This window comes from Pimephales promelas, chromosome 22, assembly GCF_988280905.1.
Source record: "Pimephales promelas chromosome 22, fPimPro1.hap1.1, whole genome shotgun sequence".
Classification (NCBI taxonomy): Eukaryota; Metazoa; Chordata; class Actinopteri; order Cypriniformes; family Leuciscidae; genus Pimephales; species Pimephales promelas.
The window spans coordinates 14,900,939-14,921,293 of NC_142790.1; the positions used below are offsets into that span (position 1 = coordinate 14,900,939).

At 37.1% G+C, this 20,355-nt stretch overlaps 1 protein-coding gene across 5 annotated transcripts in view; it reads right to left on the minus strand.

Annotated features, from left to right (window-relative positions):
- Positions 1-1,177: 1,177 nt before the first annotated feature.
- Positions 1,178-20,355, minus strand: part of dlgap1b (DLG associated protein 1b) — a 132,546-nt gene continuing 113,368 nt past the window's right edge. For 4 of the 5 annotated variants that reach the window (XM_089125570.1, XM_089125571.1, XM_089125572.1 and 1 more), the window contains exons 9-12: positions 13,313-13,728; positions 9,295-9,386; positions 8,969-9,121; positions 1,178-6,518 (exon numbers count right to left, since the gene is read on the minus strand). In XM_089125570.1, coding sequence (XP_088981696.1) covers positions 6,306-6,518; positions 8,969-9,121; positions 9,295-9,386; positions 13,313-13,728 — 874 coding nt within the window. In that variant the 3' untranslated portion in view covers positions 1,178-6,305. Of the gene's footprint in view, positions 6,776-8,968; positions 9,122-9,294; positions 9,387-13,312; positions 13,729-20,355 lie in introns of all 5 variants that reach the window. The other variant, XM_089125573.1, reaches the window with a different exon arrangement.

Genomic DNA, 20,355 nt, shown 5'->3' on the forward strand with positions numbered 1-20,355 from the left:
TAAATACTATTCGTTTTCTCACACAAACCGCTCGTTTCGTGTCTTAGGCCATCAATGTGTACTTACATTTACGAGTGAGAAATTTATGGTCTGCAGTATCAGTTTGAGGCAGAATCAGAGGGAGTCGAGCAGAACTTCATCATACACGGCTCTTACTAAACGTTTCTGAATGATAGTTCGCTACATTTTTTAACTTTATACACGTTTGTTTAACACAATAGAATCTGACTGGCAACAATAGCAACCTGGCTGCTAATGTTACACTCAAACAGCGTTGGCATTAGTTAATGTTCTTGATCAAATCGAAAATAACGTCATAAAGCATATATACATGAAAAATACGTTTAAAACATTAGTACTTATACAAAATTCAGGTCCATAATGTTTGTACGCGTTTGTCGTAGACACAAAATAGCATAACTAGTAGCCTAGTGGCTATAAAGCCAACGCTGGCATTTGAAAAAAAAAATAAAACACAAGGCTACATCTGGAATTATACATGCAAATACATTTACAATAATTAAGTATAGCCTACTTACAGGTTGTGGCCCATCAACTGCTGCCTCTGGTTTTAAAGTTGGAACTGCTTCATGTTTTAGTAACAGTTTCTTGTTGAATCCGGTGTTGAATCCGTGGAGATTCTGGAAGCTGTCTTCCGTAAAATCGGCATTTTCAGGAACATAATCAAACATAAATTTTATCCATTGTTATCGAAGTACAGCGTCCGTGGGAAGCCCAAACAGAAGACCTGACAGCTGCGTGAACAACACATTTGACGAGACGCAGAAATATGGCCATGCCCTTTTTTGCATATTTCGGAGGGAGGGTTGATGTAAATGTGTGGGTTAGTGACGTCTAAAACCACGCTGTAGTCCCAATCGAGTCATTTTTGTAGGCAATATACTTCCTGATTTTTAAAAGACGATATCTCTGCTTACACTGAACTTTCCGCGCTGTAACTTTGCAGATACTGTTCACGCATCAACAGCAACATATTTAAAATGAAAAAAGTGAAATCGCAATCAAACCTACCGTATTTTTAACGGTAAAGTTCTGGCAACCACAGCTGCCTTTTTACCGTAAAAATTACGGTTTTATTCTATTTACGGTCATTTATCTCTATTTACTGATAGAACAAACAGACACACATTTATTTAAAAATTAATCCCTTGATGGCTGTGAGCATCTGTAACATTTTAATGATCAAAATTTCATACACGTGCCATAACATCAACAGTGTTGATACAATAAATACAAAATGTAAGTAGTAAGATATCCTTAGATGTAGGTTACATTTACATTGAAGAACATTCATGTATTTACACACAGTCATTTTGATAAAGTTTATGCTTTTACAAGAACAGTAAATACAGATTATCTTGCCTTCATTTCCCAAAATATTGTGGTGAGTGAACCGTCCAGAGTTTGGCAATAAATCAAAGTCTGATTTTCTTTTATTTGGGAAGATAAAACCCTAAAAAGTCTGGACTCATTATGTTGCCAGATATAAATCAATATTTTCACATCAGTGAATGACAGGAGTTAAAAAAATGAGGTTGTGATCACTTTTAGCAAAAAGAAAGTTTAGTGCTAAAATATCTCTCTCATAAATATCTCATGAAATACTCAAAAGAAGGGAGATTTAATCAAATGAAATGTTACCAATTAATATTTCTATACTTGTATTTAAGTATAATTTTACTCATTTCATTTTACAAATACATTGATTTTATTTGTGTTAATCACTGATTGTCCAAATTAATTCAGTTTGATATTATCTGGCCGACAAAATACAGAATTGTAAAAAACAAACAAACAAAAAATATTAATATCAATATGAAAGGGAATTTTGTCGTCAATATTTGATAAGGTATAATCTCCAGTATCAGACCTCTTCATGATACACACACACACATACACACATACATACGCACACATTATATAGTCTCCTGAGGCTACGTTGTGCATGACTATTATATATTCATAAATTAAGGCCGAGCGTTTAAACATCAATAATATTTCAAACAAACATTAACCACAGTAGAAGGGCTCTAGTGCATTATAACGGGAATGAAGAGTTTAGTTAAAAAGACAAACACTACGAGGATCAAACTAAAGCCAATGCAACTGAACTGTCTATGAAAATAGAGAATGGCTGCACATTGGCTGCTGGGAAATGAATATCAATATATATTTATAGTGATGTGTCTATTCACAGTGAAATATTTAGAGGAAAGAAAAAAGAAATAGCTCTGTTTATTTAACATATTTAACAAGTGCAAATTAGTATTTGTTATTGAAAAGTATCAGACAGTGCAGTTCGGATTTGACTAGTATTGAGTAACTTGTCAGTGCAACTAAGATGCAGCGCAAATCAATTACAAGAGCAGCACAAGAGTGTGTGAATGATTCAACGGTTAAGATAGGTTTCCTTAAATAGAAAAAAAGAATAAACTGCTGGTATGTGCTCTGCTTTGATACATGTGTCTACTTGCACTTTCTCCTTAGGTTGCTGAAATTATATACATCTAAATATAAATAAAAACAAAAGAAAGTAGCTGATCTATATTACAAAGTATCAACTGTGCTACATATCGGTTGAAAAAACAAAAAACGAAGCCTTTAGGAAAATTAGGAAGCACTTGGGTACATGCACTTGATGTGGAAATAACACAAACACACACATACACACTTGACTGACTTGGTTGAGGATAAAGACTATCATGCTAACTAGTGATTATAAATATAATAAATAAATTGCCCGTCACACTTGGTGTTTTTACTAAAAAAAAAAATGTATGTATTACATTTATAGAGTTGTGGCATAGCAGTTTTAATATTTCCAAATGATACTGTTAAGCGTTATTAAAATTCAAAAACTATGGTAACTAGAGAAATGTTTAATGTCCATTTAAATACGTTTCGTCTGAACTCCCTCATTACATAATACTGATATTTTACTTTATATCCATTTATACAAACATTTAGACAAATATATTGAGGAGCTATATTAGTGAGCAGTCAGGAAGGCGTTTTATAATTCATCATTTATATATTTACAAAATACGCTTTTTTTAAAACAACATGTCCTAATACGCTGATTTCACGCAGCCGCCATTTTGAAATCGCTCCGGTGGGAAGAAAACCGGAAGTGTCGCCTTTAATCATAGGAGAGTCGCGAATGCGATGGCGTATTGTTGTGTTTAGTTATTCTAAAAATGTACATACATTTCGTTCATACTTTAGACTATATACAGAGAAATTAATTTATAAATACAATTATTTTATATATATAATTCAGAACGTTAAAAAAAGCAGGAACGAACAATATACATATCCTACATTGCATATTAACATCCAATAGTGTAAATCGCGGCAGCAGCTTCAGGTTGGTAGTCCAAGGCATTGTTGTCTATCCGGGGTTCTTCCCACCGAAACCTCGATTTCGATTTCAAAATGGCGGCTGCACGAAATCAGCGAATGGGGCGTAATCATAGAGGGGCGTGATTTGACTATTGCTGCGTCCGAAATCGCATACTATATGAGTAGGTACTATATTTAAAAAAGAACGTACTTCACGACACGACCGTTAAAAAAGTACGTTCTATATAGTATTAATACGGGTAGTATGAATGAGTCCGGACGTACTACATGCGCCATGTTGTCGTCGCACAACAGTGCGAAAATTTAAAGAGCCCATTCCAGTGACTGCACCAACTTCGCGCTGTTTTAGTTCTGCTTTCTGTTTTCATCTGCGTTTTTAAGTCGTCCGAGCCGACAATCAAGAGGCAGCGTCGGTCAGCTGCTCGCAGATCACGCCTTTTGCAGAATTTCTCAAATAACATTTATTTACCTAATAAATTTTACATCATAAAACACACACACAACCCCAAGCCATTAATTTGCTTGTGATATTACCATCGATAAATAAACATGAATGAATCAATAGAGATTCACATGTGTGTCTGTGTTTATCTCCTAACGTTACAGCCACGTCTCCGGTTTCCGCCATTTTCAAATATAACGACAAAAACTCCTCTCCCGTGGCATCATGGGATAGTAAAGTGTCCATCGTATACCCCCTTGAGAATCTCGCCGGAAGTAATAGGTCATCCGGGTACTTTTCGCCTAACGTTTTTCGAATTCTATGATTTCGGACATACTACTCTGCTCGCGTACTGTTTTTCGCATACTATATAGTAGGGAAGTATTCGATTTCGGACGCAGCGTAGCTTTCGATTTCAAAATGGTGACTGCGTGAAATCAGAGAATGGGGCATGGGCGTGATTTGACTGTTTGTTTGTCCATGCTGAACGGAAAACCGCTGAGCAACATGATGCAATCGAGGCTAATCAGATGTTTAAAGTACAGTAATAAAGAGCAGAATGGACCAATGAGATTTCACAGTGGGCGGAGCTATTTAATGCCACATAATTAGAAAATGTCCTGTCAGTTGTTGTGGTTGAGGCTCGTTCACACTGACAGCGATTTTATTGCTAGACACTCTCATGTTGAATTAACTTGCACATGGCTTTATATCAACAACAAAAAATTTACGCATGCGCAAATTGTAAAAAAAAAAAAAAAAATGGAAGCCATAACTAAGTAAAAAAGACAGTTGTTGTGAGATACAATTAGATCATAAGATAAAGTCCTAATGTGAGAAATGATATCATAATTGTGAGAAATAGTCGCAATTCACGATATACGCTTGCAATTACGTCAAGTCAGAATTACGAGAAATATAATCACAATTGTGATATAGATTGAATAGTTTAATTGTCCGTCTGTGATATATAAAACCCAATTGTGAGATATAAAGTCGCAATTATCACTTACATTAGCTATGTAGTCACAATTACGTAAAAATAAAATTGCTTGTGATATACAGGGTCACAATTGTGATTAATTGTGACACTTATGAGAAATAAAATCACAATTGCGATATAAAGTTGCAAAAATCACAATTACATAAAGCGAAGAAACAATTACGAGAAATAAATCTCGTGAAATATAGGGTCGAAATTGTGATATATTAATTGTGCGACTGAGAAATAAAAATGCAACTGCGAGAAATAGTCACATTCATGATGTAATGTCGCAATTACATTAAGTAGCCAATAAAATATATTGTGGTATATTGTTAGACTCTGAGATATAAAAAATAGTCACAATTATGACATAAAATCGCAATTATGAAATAAAAAGTCACTGCAATTGTGAGAAATAAGTTAACAATTCACTGGACACACCCACATCACATGTGTGCATCACCAGAAATCTGCAAATATCTCTGAAAATAAAATACTTCATTGCTGTCAGTGTGAACGGGGCTTGATGCTGAATGAAATCCCTGACTGCCCGTATGCAATGTTTCATAACGTGGACACATTGCTAATGTATGAATGGCTAATGAATCAGAGGCGTGAAGAGTGGTTTGTTCTGACAGTGCTTCTGTCAATGACGTGAACGTGTTGAGTGGGGACAGATTAAAGAGTCACATTTGTCAGATACGATGGACATCTATGTCAGTCAAACAGGTGAGTGGCAATGAGAGATAGAGAGTGGACAAAACAGGAGATAAGACGGTGTGAGAGAGGACGGCCGAGTGGGAGGTTGAAAAATATGAGAAGAAAGAAGAGAAGAGGTGGTTTTTCCATTCTGTCCCGCGATACTGAAAACAGAACGACCTCGCCCGGTCTCGGAGGTGCAGGGTGACACGTGAGAGAGTGTGGCACATGTACAGAAAGCCTGACACCCACATGTATACATACATACACGGCAATCACTACATTGGCCGTTGAAATCTTCAGAAGTGATCGGTATGTTGCCCTTTTTAGAAGTTAGGTTCTCTTTGAGAACACAAGACATATGGCTCTTACACGGTAAACGAAGTAAAACTACAAAATAAATAGATAAAATTCAGTAGTGTGCAATATTTGGGTAGTAATATTTAACAGACATGATAATATGCTGTGTTTAGGCATGAATATATATATATTTATATTCATACATATATATAAAATCGGTTATTTTAACAATTAAATATAGTGTCTAATAGTAATATTAAAGTCTTTGGGAGTTTAACAAGGGAGCTACAAATGGCATGACAGAGGAAGTGAGTAAAATTAAGTCATACATACAGTAAAAGCCCACAGTGAAGAAACACTCTTTTACACAAGAAAAGGAGTGATTATGTTACAGCTACCCTGCCTTTGTCATTCAGTGCTATTGTGTTATGGTTGAAGATGAGTGTGTATGTGTCTATTAGGCTTCTAAGCACCCGGTTTTCAGTGTGAAAGTGTTTATAATCGTGTTTGGGCCTCTGGGATGTATATTTCGATGCTGTCGGCACATTCTGTGGCAGAGTTCTGCCGCTGAGAGGCGGCGGCACGTTTAGCCGCTAACAGCCGCTTACGGGCCTCCATGCGCTGGGAGCCCTCCAGAGACCGGTCTCTCACTAGCAGCATGGGACCCTTCCCCGGCTTCCTGGGTACTGGAGGGGGCACGCGCTTCTCCTGGACATCAACGACAAACTGGTTAGTGCCACTCCGCGACGTAACACAAGACAGCTAATGCTAATGCAATTTTTAGTCATGTTTGAGGGCCAGGCATCAGCCAAATGCATTAAGTGAGCGCTCAGGGGTGGCAGGGCCATTACGGAGGCCGCTTTCGTCAACTAAGAGTTCAAGCCATTTGGCATGAGGTAAAAGGGACCTCTGGATGTGAACCACATGCAGCGTGCAAATGGGAGCATCACCTCAAAACCCGATCACTGTCAACACATAAAATAATAAGAAAGTGAGCAAAACAAATCAGATACTAGCAAAACTCATGCAACATTCATAAATAAAATGAGAGAAACATTCAAATAAAATACTAAACGAAATAATGAGGCAGTTGACCTTAAAGGGGTATTGAACACAAAAATGAAAATTTTGTCATCATTAACTCACACTCAAACCTGAGTTTTTTTCTTCTTCAGTTGAACACAAAAGAAGATATTTTAATGAATGTTGGTAACCAGAGAGTTGACGATACTGACTTCCATATAGGAAAAAAGAATACTATGGGAGTCAATGGCTACCGTCAAAACATCCTTTAAAGGGGTCATGAACTGGCTTTTTAAAAATGTTTATATTGTTGTCTGAGGTCAACTTATGGCATTCACTTGGTTTTTACATTCAAAAACATCAAAATGAATAAGTTATAGGTTATTTTCTACCCTAGTTTTGAGCCTAGCTCAAAAAACGCGTCGTGTTGAAGTAGGCGTTGATCTTCTTCTGTGGGGGTGGTGTTTTATTCTCTTTGACGTCATAATTCCCCACTTTGAAAAACAAGTCGTGCCTGAGCCTGTCAATAAAAGCTTATATTGGACTAACAAGGACGTTTTCAGTTCTGAAACTTACAGGATATTCTTATAATATGATGACCTATTAGCAAAAGGAAAATTTGATTTCTCAGTTCATCACCTCTTTAAAATATATATTTTTTGGTGTTCAACAGAAGAAGCAAAAAACAGGTTATTATAACATGAGTAAACTATGAAAACAAGTTAATTTGTGGGTCAGAGTACACACCAAATTTAACTGGAGGCAAATACAGAAAACTCAATATGTTGTGGGGAAGTTTTGAATTATATGCTGGTTGCACTTTTCCGTGCAATTCCATTAAACAGGGACTGGGTCTGTGAAGCTTCAAAAAGGACATAAAAGCACCATAAAAGCAGCGTTAAACTAGTCCAAACAACTTGACATCTGCCCTAGCACTCCTTGGGTTATTCGTAAGAATTTATGAGAGAAGTAGTTAAGTCTGATTCACAAACAAATTTGTGTTTTTGTGCCCTTTTTTTAAGCTTTTAAGGCCTCAGGCTTCTTCATAAAACACAGTGACCTGTACCATTATTCAAAACTTTCCTTTTGCATGCCACAGAAACAACAAAGGTTCCATCCCTCACAGGGTCATTTTTAGCTTGCATCAAATTAAATATCACATCTACTCTGACATGAACACTTTCAATAAACCAACCATGCAGTATCTTAAAGGAGGAGTTCACTTTTCAAAAAACTTTTGCTGATAATTTACTCACCCCCGTGTCATCCAAGATGTCCATGTCTTTCTTTCTTCAGTCGAAAAGAAATGAAGGTTTTTGATGAAAACATTCCAGGATTTTTCTCCATATAATGGACTTCTATGGGAACCAAACGGTTCAAGGTCCAAAAGACACTTTCAGTACAAACTGCAAACTTGTTCAAAGGGATTTAAATGATCCCAGATGATGAATAAGGGTCTTATCAAGCGAAACGATCACTCATTAAAAAAACAAAAACAAAAAAACAAACAAAGTTTAAGTTTTATAAGCTCAAATACTCGCCTTGCTCTGTTCTGTGATGAGCATTCATGACTCTCCTGTTCAAACTTGTTCATCAAAATGAACGAATCTTTTTTCAAGTCAATTCGTTCGTTTCGTTCGTTGAATTAATCAAATGACTCAGAAAAAGATTTGTTCGTTTTGATGAACAAGTTCGAACAGAAGAGTCACGAACATGCATCACAGAACAGAGCAAGGCGAGCATTTGAGCTTAGAAAACTTAAGTGAGTGATCGTTTCGCTTGAGAAGACCCTTATTCATTGTCTGGAATCGTTTAAAGCCCTTTGAACAGTTTGCAGTTTGCACTGAAATTGTCTTTTGGACCTTGAACCGTTTGGTTCCCACTGAAGTCCATTATATGGAGAAAAATGCGGGAATGTTTTCATCAAAAACCTTCATTTCTTTTCGACTGAAGAAAGAAAGACATGGACATCTTGGATGACATGGGGGTGAGTAAATCATCAGCAAAAGTTTTTTCAAAAGTCAACTACTCCTTTAAGAAATGTATACAGCGCCTGTATACATATCAACTGTGGTATTCTTAGCCATTATAAGAGAGTGTGTAATGCATCTGGATTTGTGATGTAAAATCTATACCTTTCTCTCAGGAGGCTCCAGCGTTCTCCAGTTGTTGGCTTTCAGCTGGTGTAGCTCATCAAACTTCAGACTGATGTTCTCAATGGACAGCTGCAGCATATCCCAGAATCCTGCCAGATCTTGAGACACGGGCCGTGGGTGGGCGTTGGGATTCTGACAGCCAGAAAACAGATTATAAACAAAACATCTGTTAATTGGGGGTGGGGGGTGCGAAATATCAAACTAGGTGATACTGATATGGCTTTTATTAATGCCGCCACTCAGGGGCGGAGTCACCGAGTGTTGCTCTGCTCTGATTGGCTAATGGATGTTTGCCTCATACATACCAAGTTTTCTTCACAGAGCTCGCGGAACTGCTGAAATTTCTGCGACATCAGCAACTGAGCGCTGCCCACCGCACTACGAATCTTGCCGAGGACTAAACACACACAAAAGAAGAGAATCGGCTGTTTTAAACAACTTCGGTAAAACGAAAATGCAGTAAGTAGCGTGAAAAGTTGATTAGCACAGTATGAGAAACTCTCTATGTAATTACACAGCAGTGAATGTGTGCGTTTGTGTTGCAAAGGCTTAGACAGCAAGTTAATGTTTAAATGCTGTCTCTTTCAAGTGAGAAGGGGGTCATAAATGTCTAAGGCTTGGGAACTTAAATGCAGGAACCAGAGGAGCAAGGGGTGTGTTTACCATGCACACCAAACAAACACCCGCCAAAGCCAACGAGCCAAGAAATTCACGCACACACATACAGAACAAGAGTGCGATGTGAAAAAACAGATTGAGAGTGAAAGAAAGTAAATAGCATATCAGATTACCAAACAAGGGGTGAATTCTCTTAAAGGAAACTAATGTTTGCCATGTGGGGGTCATATAAAGGCTTCCGCGTTGGCCTGAGGAGAGACTGCAGCGCGTCTCTGTGGATTGCAGTGTAAACAGTTATCTGACGAAATGAACTCGCTCTGTTTAACATATGCAGCAGCAAGAGACCATATGGCAAACAATGTGCTGTCATAGGACACGGAGATTAGCATATTTTATGTATTCAGGGAAAGAGGGAAGGGTTAGAGTGGAAGGACACAGATATAGAAACTGAGAGGAAGAAGAAAATATACAGAGAAAGAGGGAGCGAAAGAAACGAGGGAGACGGGTGGCTCCCTGCTGGTAGAAATGTCTGGTATGTGAGAGGGAGACAGACAGGAGATAGATGAACAAGCAGGCTTTGTGACTGACACGAAGACGATCACTGCGCTGTGTGTGTGTGTGTGTGTGTGTGTGTTGAGCGGGGAAAAGGCGGGAAGTGGGAGAAAAAGAAACAGGCTGGCCGGAGGTAACCAGACTGTGAAATGACCCTTGTGCACTGGTAGTTTTGTTGAAGTGGCTGATTATTCCTCAAACGACTTGCACACAGACTGCAAATGTCACTCTAAATATAGTTTTGCAATCAAATGACTACTTGACTTAAAAAAATTGCGGATTCGGAAATTCAATAATTGATCTACAATAACCATTTTGCTACAATTACTTTGCTCTATGTTTTAAACTAATTCAAAACCTAGTGAGTTGCCTACCTAGAAATCATTTTGGGGGATCAAAGATGCATTTAGAACATTCAAAAACATCTGAATCTCCCCAAAAAAGTGCTGTTGAACAGAAATGTAATTCTGTCATAACTCTCAGAGTGTTTGGCATGGTAATAGTATGAGAATGTTATAGAGCGAAATCTGCTACGCAGAGCAAGTACGGGACTTGCCCCTGCCAATACATACAAGACACGCTGCTGTGAGCAAGTAAGACATGCTGCTACTCTTCAGTCTAACAGACATGAATTACCCGTAGCAGATCTTTACAGGTGGAGCTGGGGAAGATGGAGGGTCTCTGAAAGCGCACTGCACTGCTAAGGCTCATTGGCTGTGTCCTATAGACAGTGTTGGGAAAGTTCACTTTCTTACATGAACTAGTTCAAAGTTCACTTCACAAATTTTAAAGGGGTGATGAACTGAGAAATCAAATTTTCCTTGAGCTTTTGACATCTAAAGGCCAATTTATACTTCTGCGTAGGGTGCGCGCAGTAGATACGCCGTAGCATACGCACAGACGCGTCCCATACCGCATACCCTTCCACGTAGTCTGACGCGCACCTCTTCAAAAATGTAACTACACGTCGCGACGACGCTGACCGCAAGATCGGTAATTGGTCGGCTTGGTAGCGTCGTATTTCCTCATACGCATTTCCGCACGTACCTTCTCACGCATTTCCACACGTACCTTCTCCTCCGACGTCTTCTCTCATTTCTGCCTTTCAGTTTTAGTAATTTCACTAAAATGAACTGTTTTTCCACCCCAATAAGCTCCAACTCCAACATGATCCACTCTCTTTCAGTCGCTATTGCTTGTAGTAATCTAGCCGCGAGCAATCTAAACACAGTGGAACATTAAAACCCTCCGCCGCCTCCTAGCGTTTCGGAGCAGTACTGCAGAGCAACCAATACCTGAACGCAGAAGTATAAATGCTCACAACGGCGTCGCCTACGTGCGAAGCCAACGCCGTACACTACGGCATACCCTCGACGCAGAAGTATAAATTGGCCTTAAGAGGTCATCATATTATAAGAATATCCTGTAAATTTCAGAACTGAAAACGTCCTTGTTAGTCCAATAAAAGCTTAAAAGCTAATAAAAGCTAATAAAAGCTAATAAAAGCTCTTAACTATGACGTCAAAGAGGATAAAACACCACCCCCACAGAAGAACATCAACGCCTACTTCAACACGGCCGGTTTAGCGCCGCCCACCGATTCGCGCATTACACGCATAGCTAAATGACATAGATGCCTACCTCGTGATGGCAAACCGGATCCAGCTACAGAGCAATAGAAAATATTGTGCAGCGCCTGGTTGTGGAAGAAGACAGTCGCTGCATAAGCTTCCTCTGGATTCCAATAGGACTGCATGGTTAAATTTTATTTTTAATGACGTTCCAGCTGATGAGGTAAAACATCGTCGTCTGTTCACTTCATTTCACTGAGGATTGTTTTGTAAACAAGACTGGATTTGCAGACGATTAAGAGTAAAAAACGGTGGTGTGCCGTCTATGTTGGATCCGACAGGAATGGTGCAACACACAGACTCTGGGTCGAACATGTATGGGCGAATTATTCTGGTTAACATTGGACGTTTTCAAAACAATTTCCCCCATGTGCACCTACGGTTGAGTTGAAACTCATTATAATATGCAAAACTGTTATCCACTCCCAGCAGCGGGCGTTTACTTCCAAGTCTTCAGTGCGAGACGCCCATAAAAACCGAGCGTTTTTGAGCTAGGCTGAAAACTAGGGTACAAAATAGCCTATTACTATTAATTTTAATATTTTTGAATGCAAAATCCATGCGAACGTCATAAGTTGACCTCAGAAAACAATATAATAAAATTTAAAAAGCCAGTTCATGAGCCCTTTAAAATGAACTAGTTCACAATTTTGAACTAAGTTCACAGTTTCAAAAAATAAACTAGTTCATCGTTCTTTTTTTCTATATATTGCTGTGAGCTATTTTTTTTTCATTGGCTCAACTCATATACAACCACTACAGCAATTATTTTTATCAGCACAGAAATGTAAGATTTTTCCCAATCCTCAACGCCCTTGTCTTAAAACTGATCATACGATACGATACAACGCCTCCTCAATGTTTTGTCGACTACATGCAGCTACTAGTCTTGATGACGCATCCTGCGGCCACGGTGCGACACTGGTGGCTTGTTTTTTTCGCTACATATTAAGGCCTATTTACGTGTCTTTAGGCCGGGTTTTCGCCTGGAAGGCTCTATAGAAATCTGGTACCCTATTGAACAAAGTTAAACCGAGAGAGCGTGCATTCAGACACCAGAATGAACGCGTTCACAGTAACGTTCGTCAGGCAGTAATACAGTACATTCAGTTCACGTTCGCCCAAAATATGAATGAGTTCATGAACTATCGTTCAATGAATGCGTTCAGGCACAACACTGCATATAGAGAATGATATGATTGCAAGCGTTTGAGTTTAGGACCGATTAGCCTGCGCCATCTAGAGTCTCATTACAGAGATTTGTATTGCTGCTGAATCGAACATTGTAAATAAATGTACAATGGCCAAAAATGCTGCTGAATAAAACATTATAAATGAGTATTTAAAAGGCCAAAAATGCTGTTGAATCAATTGTTATAAATTAATAATTAATGCAGAAATATTGCTGTTAAAACAAACATTCTAAATGAGTCTACTTCCCAGATCTGTAATGCATAAAAATGCTGTCTAGATGGGCCACCTATAGTACTTTTTTTGGAGTCATTATCTCAGAGTTACTCACTGTCTTCCGGTAGCTCATTCTCTAGCTCATCCTGTTCCATCTGTTGGCACCAGCCCTCCATCCTCTCCACCTCTGCATGCAGCAGCTTCAGAAACCAGCGTCCGTCCTGCGGACACACAGAGACTGGCACTTCACTCGCATATTCCTCCTCCATGGCTCCATCCATCCAGGGGACCGGCGGGGGCAGAATGGAGGGGTCGAAGCCCACGTCGGTGAAGTCATCCTGGATACAGGCATGGTAGTGGTTCCCAGAGCCCTGGATGCTGACAGTGGAAGTGGATGCATCCCGGGACGGCTGGCGGATAATGGGCCCCTGGTGGGTCTGCGTGAACTGGTCATCGCCGAGAACCTCCAGAAGGTCAAGATCGGCTTGAACGGCAGTGGTGACGCTGTTAGAGCGTGTGACTCTGCAGTAGCTGGAAAGAAAAGAAGAATAGTGTCGTTTAGTTTGAGTTTGAATCATTTAGATAAATGTGCATCTACTGATCAGAAACAATGTTGACACAAACTTTTTAATTGCGTCGTTGACAATAACAAGGACTAGATACAAAATGTGCATCAAAACAATAATTTAACTATTTTAATTAAAACATACTGTTGACAAAAAAATATGAAGGGAAATATTAACACACTTCTCCTCATAAAGGCTGCATTTATTTGATCAAATATACAGTAAAAACAATAATATTATAATATATATATATATATATATATATATATATTGCTACTCTGTGTTTTATATATATATATATATATATATATATAAAATTAATAAATGGTTATTATAAATTGTAATAATATAAATATACATACACTTTTAGGCTGAAAGGCTGAATTCAGTCTTTAATTATAATAATAATAATAATAATTAATAATACAAATAATAATTTTTAATAATAATATATATTTTTAATTATATATATATATATTCTGTGTTATATATATATTTATATCATTAATAAATGGTTATTATAAATTGTAATAATATAAATATACATTCACACTTTTAAAAAATATACATCATGTGATGGAAAGGCTGAATTCAGTCTTTAATTATAATAATACTAATAATTAATAATAATATATTTTTTAAATTATATATATATATAATTAATAAATGGTTATTATAAATTGTAATAATATAAATATACACACACTTTTAAAAAATATACATCATATGATGGAAAGGCTGAATTCAGTCTTCAGTGTCACTTTATTGTTTTTTAGTGTCACAAATATTTCTAATATGCTAATTTGGTGCTCAAGAGACATTTCTTATTATCAATGTTGAAAAAAGTTGTGCTGCTTAATATTTTTGTGGAAACTATGACGTTTATTTTTTAAGCATTTTTTTGATGAAAATAAAGTTCAAAAGAACAGCATATATTTGACATAGAAATATCTTTTAACATTATAAAAATGCTAAATAAAAGTATTAATTTCTTTCAAATAAAATCTTACTGATCCAACCTTTTGAACGATAGTGTATATGATTAATTTTTGTTGTATAATGCTAAATAGCACTTTACATTAACCCAATTGTAATATTTTATTCAAATATAATATATAACAATGGGTGAATATGATGACAAAACATTGGTAAAAGTTACTTAAATTAAAAGAACATTTTAATCATTAAACAAACAAATATGAATTGTTCCCAGTTACGAAAAGTAAAAAAAAAATATATATATATATATATATATATATATAAAATCCTCCAAATGTACTTAAGATGTTCAAATAAATGGCATTAATTTTCTATTAAAACTTCCTTCTAAGTAACTGTAGACTATGATATTGAATACAAGCGTAACAAACACAGACACACACACATCTCCTCTCCTTTAGGAATAGAGAAGGATAACATATCAAAGCGATCTGGCTTAGATCTGCTACTCTGTGTTTGCCTGGTGTGTGTGTGTGTGTGTACTGGAGAGGTATGACACCTGCTCTATTCAGATGCACTGAAGCACACTGACATCTCTCACCATACCCTGAGTGTGTGTCGCCTGTGTGTGCCCGTACATCTGAGCGTTTGAATATTGAGTTATTGGATGGCACAACAATAAAAAACGATAGCACATAAACTGCTAGGATTTCTTTAATCTTTTTCATGGACTTGTTCATGTTTTTATCCTTCCATCTAGTAATCTGCGTCTGTTCTCCTCCACGACATTACTGAGCTCTGATATCTTTTTGAACCATTTGTTTCCCATTAAAGACCATTTTAGATTGTGTGTGTGTGTGTGTGTGTGTCAGAAAGGCCTGTTTCATATCAACTAACTACTTCCTGTAGAGAGGAAGAGAGACAAATAAAGGGCGCATGAGAGAGAGAGAGAGAGAGGGAGAGAGAGAGAGAGAAAAGAGTATTCATTTCTTGTTCCGCTCACATGGTAGTAATCATTGCCTTCTGTAAATCATATCATAAGAAAACGTTTGTGTGTGTGTATGGGGGGGGGGGGGGGGGTCATGTTCATAGTTAAATGTAACTATGGCAGACAGTTTTACAGCAGGTTCTTCTCATATCTCTCTGAGGGCTGAAATACAGTGTCCACATTTTTTTGTTATTGTTCATGCTCATATCATGATCTAAACTTGAGGAGTACAGACTTCATACATCCATCCACTGATATCAGTTTACCGGTGTACAACGAACTGGAACTTTTGTAACAGCCATCCAATCAGGGTGAATCTGGATATTCCATCATGTATGCCTGAGACGGCCTGTGCACAGAGTGGGTTTGGCGTTTGAGGCTGAAACTAACCCATGGTGCACTCAGTTCTTTACATATTAACTAAAGCTATCAATAGACATGAGAACACCCACGCATACTGGGCCGCATGCATGTTAAAGCCACAAGGACCACCACAGCACCAAAAAATCCACAGGGTGTGACAGGGAAGACACCACACCACACTCTTAGAAGAAAAGGTTTTATCAGCGCTATGTATTTGGAACCCCTAAAAGGTTCTATACAGAACCCTTTAGGGAAAAAGGTTCTATATTGAACCTTTTGGTTTCATTCATTATCATTTGTTTTGTCCTTTCCGGATTAAATATTTCATATTATTGACAAACATCAAGACCCTAAAATGTATTTATGAATGCATGTAAATGATCACAAAAATCAAGATATAGAAAATAGAAAATTTATATATTTACATAATTTTATGTAGTTAATCAATATCACATGAAGAGCCATTTCAGTTTTCCTCCTCCAAAAATCAGCATGTTTAAAATGTGATATTAAGTTACTACAACAGTTTATTAAACAATAATTGAATTACAACTACAAAATGTTGCAGAATAATGTAATATTTGAATGAATTATAGACTATAAAGAACCTTTGCGCCAAAAGGGTTCTTTCTTGTCATTATAGAACCATTTTTTAGCATAAAAGGTTCCCCAATGAACCCTTTTTTCTAAGTCAACTTTTGGTCTATCTATCTATCTATCTATCTATCTATCTATCTATCTATCTATCTATCTATCTATCTATCTATCTATCTATCTATCTATCTATCTATCTATCTATCTATCTATCTATCTCTCTCTCTCTCTGTCTGTCAAGTCAAGTATATTTATATAGCTCTTTTCACAATATAGATTGCATTAAATCATCTTCACCGTATCAATCAAAACATAATAACAATGTCTATATGTCTGTCTATAAAAAGTGTTAGAGATCAACAGTTAGTCAATATGTGTTATCAAACATGTCTGACTACATGTTGTACTTCAACTCCCTAGAGCTAAAAAAAGTCAAGCGTAAGTGGTTTGGAACACAGCCACAGGGGAAGAGACAACTCATTCCTTAATTCCCTTCGTTCCTACTGCACAGAGGAAGAAAAGAGTGTATGACACGCTAAATGAGTCTCTGCACACAGTTCAAGTGCTCTGACGTGTGCTTAGGAGAGCTGTCTGTGTGTGTGTGTGTGCCGGTGTTTTACAGCTGTATTCCCACTCAGTTACAAAGGCATGCTTCAGCAAAGTCCAAATACCGGCGACCTGTGCGAGTTTGTGTGGGTTATGTGTGTCCCTCTCTCACTGTCTAGGAATCTGCTACCCTCAACTCCTCAACACTGGCAGTTACCAGCCACAGCCTCCAATACATGTGCACACACACACACACACACACACACACACACACACACGCACACACACACAGACACACTAGATCAGTTCCAAAACCTGAAGCTACTTCACTGTCTACAGAGGCACCATGTTAAACACAATCAAGAAAAAATCTACAGTATTGGTCAAATGTGATGTCTGGTATTTTGTTTTTAATGACCCTATAAAATCAATTAAATCGTCAAAATATGAGGAAAATATAAGAACAGAACACTTAGGGTTTTGATGTCCCTAGACCCAAATCACGTTTGGCCATTACTGTGGATATTTTCTTGATTGTGTTAAACATGGCGCATCATGCTGTGCAACTCGCATGGGAAAGTTTGATGTTGCTAAACTAACAACACAACACTCTAAAATAGTAAAACAGTCCAATATTAAATTCCAAATTATAATCCTTATTAATATTGAACAAAATATTGAACAAATCCAATACTGTATGTATAAAAATTAGGGCTGTCAAACTATTAATCGCAATTAATCGCATCCAAAATAAAGGTTTGTGTTTATATAATATATGTGGGTGCACTGTGTATAATTATATATATATATATATATATATATATATATATATATATATACATATATATATATATAATAATTATATAAACACACACACATGCATGTATATATTCAAGAAATATTTTCATGCATATACTGTATATAGATTTATATATAATTTATATTATATATAAATAAAAATATTATACATATAAATATTTTTTTTTCTTAAATATACATGCATGTGTGTGTATTTATTTATATATATTTAAATAATTATACACAGTACACCCACATATATTATGTAAACACAAACTTTTATTTTGGATGCGATTAATCGTGATTAATCATTTGACAGCCCTAAAAAAATGTATAAATGCAGGGTAAAATAGTCAATTTTAAACAAACAATATATATATATTTTACATAACTGAATGAAATATATTTAAAAACAGTGTTTTGACGTCAACACATTGCTAAGCTAACAACAATACTCTAATAAGCATAAAACAAAACTTTCAGAAATATTGGGTAAAATGGTCTATTTTCCAGTTTTTCTCAGAAGCTTTGGCTCAATTCTCAAATGAGACTTTTCTCTCTCAAAACAACACGATCAGATCTTCTAAAAATTTTGTTTCTTGTTCACATCAGATTTGAATTTCTTATTGATTTGTTGTGTTTTGGCACGTGCAAAATAATAAGCACAATTGTCTACAATTTGAAATGCAAAATGCATGGCTTGTTGATCAAAACCGATGAATTGATTCACAGTGGAACTGTCAAACTCTTAAAAACTTCTAAACATTCTTTCATTGTGTGAGCCATCACATGCAAAATGATCCATTCAGAGTTTAAAATCAGCCCGACATGATATATTCCATAGATATTAAAGAAACACTCCAACTTTTTTGGATTTTAGCTTATTCACAGTATCCCCCAGAGTTAGATAACTCCATACATACCTTTTTCATCTCCGTGCATGCTGTAATTCTGTTTGACGCACCCACCACTAGCCTAGCTTAGCACAAAGACTGGATGTAAATGGCTACAGCTAGCATACTAATCCTAATAAGTGACAAAATAATGCAACATTTTTCCTATTTACATGATGTGATTTGAGTAGTCACAAATAAGAGAGTGTCCAAATAAAAAGGTAATATGAGACACAGATATCTTTTAACCATGAGAACTATATTCTCAGAGGCCAGCACTGCTACTTGGGCGGAGTGATAACCACAGCACCTGAGACGCACTGTTCTTCGTCATTTTTTACGGTTAAAAAAATGTATACGGTTAAAAGATATCTGTGTCTCACATTACCTTGTTATTTGTACACTCTGTGACTATACAAATCACAACATGTACATTTTTGTCACTTATTAGGATTAGTATGCTAGCTGTAGCCATTTACATCCAGTCTTTGTGCTAAGCTAAGCTAGTTACAGCACGCACGCAGAAAAAGGTATGTATGGACTTATATAACTCTGGGGGATATGGTGAATAAGCCAAAGACAAAAAAAGTCAGAGTGTTCCTTTAAGATGTGACAATTGCGCTTATTATTTCGAGAATATCAAGACTGTTCCGAAAAATGTGTGACTAAGAAAAACTTGTTTTTGATGCCTCAAAACGCTGTCTCTATAGATAGTTCACAATATTTTTAAGCATAGCAAGCAACTGACTCTGAACATAACAAACCTTCTGTAAAACTACTGTTTACACACAGTATGCATGTGTGTGTAACATTTGTTCTGGCGTTTGATCTGTACTCTTGGGCAGCAATTTAGCTTTAGGAGATGGGGATTTTACGATGCTTTGGCTGGACATATAGCTGAACTTTAAGGGGAAAACACACAGAGACTGAACATCTAGTGGCCCTACCACTCTCTCTTTCACTACCTCCTCCTGCGTTATGTCCCTTCCTCTCACAGGGTGCTAAAACAGTAAAATCTGAGGGTGTGCGAGTCAAGAGAAAGCAAAAGAAAGTGAGAGAGAGAGGTAAGCCAGAGGGTCGATATTTGACCATGCCTGTGACCCAGCAGCCTGCCTTGCTTCATAATGGGCACAGCAACAGATGGCGGTGCACGTACACACAGACACACTCGCATACACACAGAGCAGCTGTCTCTCAGCCTCCCACTCCTTTACCCTTTCAGAAGGCCCCAGTGTCCAAACCACCATGATAGGGACAGCTGTGTGTGTGAAATAGAGAATGGGAGGGTCTTTATCACAGTAACATGTGCTTGAAATGACATCTCTCTCTCTTGCACTTTCTTTTCTCTCTCTTCTTACAGCATCCATTTTTTCAGAAGCTTTCATAGTCATTATCCTCACATCTGTAACGTTTTGAATGACTTTGTCTTGTTTATATGAGCACATGATTGGAGATAAAGGCTAGAGATGTA